The 5,343-nt window shown below is 38.6% G+C and overlaps 1 protein-coding gene across 1 annotated transcript in view; it reads right to left on the reverse strand.

Annotated features, from left to right (window-relative positions):
* LOC108970891 overlaps positions 1–2,244 on the reverse strand; it is an 8,406-nt gene extending 6,162 nt beyond the window's left edge. Inside the window, exon 1 of the mRNA XM_018936588.1 lies at positions 1,127–2,244. Coding sequence (XP_018792133.1) covers positions 1,127–2,244 — 1,118 coding nt within the window. The remainder of the gene's footprint in view (positions 1–1,126) is intronic.
* Between the last annotated feature and the right edge of the window lie 3,099 nt (positions 2,245–5,343).

Consider the following 5,343-nt stretch of genomic DNA (forward strand, 5'->3'; position numbering starts at 1 on the left):
TTAATAATTTTATCGGTATTAATTGCACAACTCCACGTTATTGTAGCATCACTGAGTATACATAGAGCGATGTCCAGCGCATTTGTTATGCCATCCGTATTGCTTTTTAAGAAGAGCATCTCTAGCATTGTGGGCGACAACAAATATAAGATATGCACAATATTCAATAAGATTTTTGTTACAAGCACGGCTCGGGTAATGAACATGCCACGTCGCTTCGGCAAACCGATCTCGTATTGGCCCTTTTTAGTGTACAATGGTGAAATACCAACAAGTCGCAGCAGTAATAAGGGCCACCTAAGAAACACTAGTATGTGACGATGGCTGTTTGGCACATCWTCAGCTCCAGCGTTATTTGTAGTGAGCGCTCGATTGGTATCTCTCATCTACACGGCTACAATGCACAACCTACTCAAGGAACACAGAAATTTCAACTGTAGGGGGCTTTCGTAAATACTCTATCGCTAGGTGGCAATCTCGTTTCACCCACGCACTAMCTTGAACTTTCTTTATTATTGATTACAAATTTAATTGAGCTCAGCGATCATAAAACCTGATTAGGTATGAACAAGTGACCATCAAGAATATCTACCGCGACAATAAATTAATTACTTCTTTTATTTGATTTATGCATTGATGGACACACGTGTCGAGTTGATTAGGAATACATTATTCTTCTTTATTATACCAGCGTGGCAGTCGTTTGGCGCCTATTGGAGATTYCAAATGTAGGGAGGTCCTTCTGCTGGTCTTTCTAACAGAGGCTTCCTTGCTGCTTGTTTATTGCTTAGTTACGCGTTCCACTCTTTCCTGGAGTGGTCCGGGAATGGTCCCATGTGGCGACAATAATTAGTTCGTCGCTGTGAAAGTTATCGTCAATTTCCTCATTAGACGTCCCACCATTAAATCAACGTCGAGGTAAAAATTTCTAATATAGTTCTCACATTTCAACTTCATAAGAGATTTTTCAAGCATTGTGGTTTTCAGCGCTTTCTTCAGCTAATATTTTATTGAGCTGAATAAATGCTGAAAGCCTAAATTCCCGGAAGCCTGACTAGAGAGTCGAGATATTAGACAATTCTGCAGTGAAAACGCCTTTAGTAAAGCTGTAAACGCTATTTTTTACCGAAATGATTTAGATGCTAAGAGTACTTTACGAGATTTCCAACCACTACCAACCTGACTTGTAGCCTTCGCGCAATTAGWTGCCAAGAGTATTAGAATTCCCGCATAAAGAGGTATCCAAGAGAATGTCCAGATGCCATAATACAAATCRCCGCTCGTTTGCCATTCGCACACGAAGCAATCGTAGGCGCAGGACAATAAGCCATAGCAGGCGTACAGTAAAAACATCAAGAGACCCAAACCGGCATATTTATTGACCATCTTGTAAATATCCAGCAAATCGATGTACAAACTATAAATCMTCGCTGAATTCTGCGCAAACATTCTCAAATTGACATCATCGTGCGTGTTTGCATCTCTGTCGAAGATTRAAACCGACCTTGTGTTCGGAAAGGGATACCGTTTCTTTAGTAAATTTTTGCTGCTGTATTGCTCTATCAGCTGATTTACGTACTGAAAGCGCTCCGTGAGCAGATGCAGTAGCGCTGAAACGAATACAACAAAGCCGCACGAGATCGCGTTCTCCAACTGGTAGAAGGTTATGTAGGCGCAAAAGTATATTGAGAAATAGTCCAAAGTGTGTTTTACGTATGYAATCATGACGAGAGAAATATAACCGAATACCAAGAATAAATATCTATTGAAATGATTGGTGGCACAGCTTCGTTCAGCTGGCGAATCTGGATGTTGTCTGAGTAGCTCGTCCACTCTCAAGAAGCTTTTGATTATCAGCAGGATTTCCGTGGTACTAGTGGCACAGGTCCACGTTATTGTGATATCGCTGAGCRTACAAAAGGCCACGTCCAACAAGTTGGTAATACCGTCCGTATTGCTTCTTGTAAACAGTAGCTGCAGTATTATGGGTGACAGAACGGCATTGATGTGCGAAATGTTCAACGCAAATTTAGCCAAAAGTACGGCTCTATATATATATATCGAACGTTGGGTTGGCATGCCAATCTCATAGGCACCAAGCGTGGTATAGAACGGTAATAGACCCAAATATTTAAGTAACAACAAATGACACTTCAAGTAGAGGAGAATGGAGTTCTTTACAGGTTTTCGTGTTTTATCGCTTTTAACGTTACTTTCATGGCCTACGCGATTGAGACTTCGCATTTTCACGAACAACGATTAACCACCTTGACGTGCAACAATTAAATTGTAACTGTATGTGCTGTTCTAAAATAGTCTGTTACTTTTTACATGGTAGGAGGTACAGTGTTGTGCAAAATGTTTTCAGTCAATTAGACAAATTGTGAGATTTTAAACATTACTTTAAATTGAAATTTTTTATCATGCAATACATTTGAAAATAATCTAAAGAAGGAACGGGAAATTTTCCTTTTTCCATATGTCAGAAAAGATCACTATTCGCTTTTTCTTGTTTGCAATCGTGATAGTAAAGGAAATATATTTTACCACCGTACTGTATATGCTCCTGCCCTTTAAGTTATTAATTAACAAAATCGATAGTGAAAAGCAATTCCCTTAAGTAATTGCTGGTTAAATGCTGTAAGTGAGAGTCAATTGTTCAATAAAGTGTGTATTCTTTGGGGTTGGAGTTGGAKTTGGAGCTTATTATAATATAGAAACTATTATCTATTCCATCACATTAAAGGTATTAAATACATTTTCCTAAATGGTGACTGTTAAACTTTCTGAGACCAATGGAGAATGGTCAAAGTAAAGTGMYTTTTCAGGAGGTCTATAAATGCTATATTTTYAGAAATATCACGAGTTTGAGTTAACGAAAAAGATAATTAGTTGTATATYTTTTAATATCCAAACATCGCACATGCTTTGTGAAAAAGGATCAACAACTCTTCCCCTAAATAATACTATAATAYTATATATATATCGTTACAAAGATAGCTTTTCTTGGGCATACCAAACGTTTGTTGTTTTGCGTTTTCGACTGTTTCTTAAATTCTGAATTTCCAAGAAATCTGTTATTTTGGACTACCAACAGACACCGGACTGATGTAATGAAATAACATTGTAATTTATTCGCCTTCAAAGTAGACCTTTGAACAATACATTTTCAAGAAACCTTTTGTTATAGACTGACAACTCATCAAATTGGACCCAGACTGATGAAATGACAATAACATTTTCGCCTTCAAAGTAGACCGTTGAACCAATACAAAAATAAAATATCGCTTAGTTTAATTTCCACTATAATTGTTATAAGCCTCGGCTGGGRTGGCCGTMTGTGCCTTCACCGAATTTMGGTTTCAGCCATTCGTTAGAATTTCCGATAGTTTCGACGTCATATTCGTAAAACCTAACTATATATAGCATTCTCAGCTAAGTTGCCAAGCATTTCTTTGCGACCTYTACTAAAACATCGTTTTTGCAAAATATTTTAGTACACGTTTCATACCCAAAACATTAACCGRAWTTWGTTAAGTTCATTCACAAGATGTTGAGATTCTATGATATTTTTTAGAGGTATAGATATGCARGGTTGGTTGGGTATGCAAAGAGGTGGTTACTGYCGTGCGGRGACTCGTTGCATGCTGGGTACATTATTTGTATGYCGGGATCGAGTTTAATCTGCTRCAGTATCCAGAACGAAGCTGCGCAAGAGTCACTCTCGATTCTCGTRGCAACCATAGCTCGTTGTYTGCAATGCGTGGTCGTTTGACTCGAAGTTCACTAAGAGGAAATCGGTGAAGGGGCTTATGGCTCCACTGGGAATAGCGGTCAGTGCATTCTGAATCTGATTGGGTCCGAAGTCTGGTCGGCGTATTGTCTTATGACGTCGCCAAAGTTGACAAAGGATTTTTTTGATGCCCCCAGGAGGAGGTTCAGGTGACTACAGGGAATTTCTACGAAAACAGCAGAAACTGCTTGGAAACTGCTTGGAGCGGAGTTCATTATGCTACTTAACTGATTATCGATGAAAGACATCAAGAGGCATCCTGTTATGGTCCGGAGTGCAGTACTCGGACAAGTCTGAAGCTTCCTCGTCTACGTTTCACTGCATCCAGGCGACCATATTGGTGCGGTTTAGTTAAGAACCGGCCGAACGATTGCCTTGTAGGTTGCCAACAACGTTTCTTTCTCTTTTCCCCAGAATTTTGTTGTGGCTCTCTACTTTCGCAGTAATCGCGGTCGTGTAGGGAGTGCAGGAGCTCAGGCTGTCGAGTGTTATACCAAAAAAATCTTAGACCATCGTCGACTGCAATATTAAGGTCGAATCTGTACTCCATCTTTCAGTTTGCAAATAAGGTCGCTGTGGACTTAGTAATGGAGATTGTTAGGTTCCGTGCAGCGAGGAGCGAAAAAGGTCGAAGAGATGGCCGTTTACTTTTGAGCACATCCAATCGATTCCATTGGCCGTCATCATTATAATGCAATCATCAGCGTACGATGAGTCCCTCTGTTTTGTTGAGTAAGTTTCGAGATGCTGAAGTTAAACAGCCACAGGGAGAGGACACCACCTTGCGTAACCCCCTGTGTAATTTTTCTCAATTTAGCGTTTTTAGCTCGAAAGGTTGCGGTTGATTGTCCACCACTCATGTAGCTCATAGTCCACCTCTTCAACTAAGGAGGGAGCACAGATTGTTCGATGTTCTCAAGTGGCGGTTAGATTTACTTGTTTGTGGAAGAATTACGCGCTATTTATATTCCCCTTGAAATGAAAGCAAACTCGTTTTTTGTGTAATTTTTTTGCATTGATTTTTATGATTTTTTGTATGCTTTTCACTGTTTGTAATTTTATTCGTTTAAAAATTTCACTTTGCTCATCTTATTTTTCAATCAACTTAATAATCTCATTAATGCATAATATTTAACTAATTACATTTTAGTGTTTTTAATGTTAATTCGTAGTTAGTTGTTAAACATAATGCCCTTTATATAATAATTAAGAATATTTGCAGTAAAAAATAATTTACAAATAATGACCCGAAAGCAGGAGAAACACGAAATTGAAGGTTTCCTAAGGTGGCCACTGCTCTGGCAGCTCCTACCAACGCTAACGCTAATGCATTCACAATTCATACTTAATCTTAGTTATCTCCACTTAGAGCTTACATTACGTTTAAGTGTGAATGTTCGTTTACAAGTAATTATAATAATATCCCGTTACGTCTTTAACTATTTATGCAAGTGTTTGCTCGACAGCTTAATTGGTTTTGCTGTTGTGTTTGGTTTTTTGGATTTTTTTGGAAATATTTTGTTTTTGTTTTTGCTTTGTTTACGGATTTA

This window comes from Bactrocera latifrons, unplaced genomic scaffold (genome assembly GCF_001853355.1).
Source record: "Bactrocera latifrons isolate USDA-ARS-PBARC rearing strain unplaced genomic scaffold, ASM185335v1 scaffold_314, whole genome shotgun sequence".
Taxonomy (NCBI): Eukaryota; Metazoa; Arthropoda; class Insecta; order Diptera; family Tephritidae; genus Bactrocera; species Bactrocera latifrons.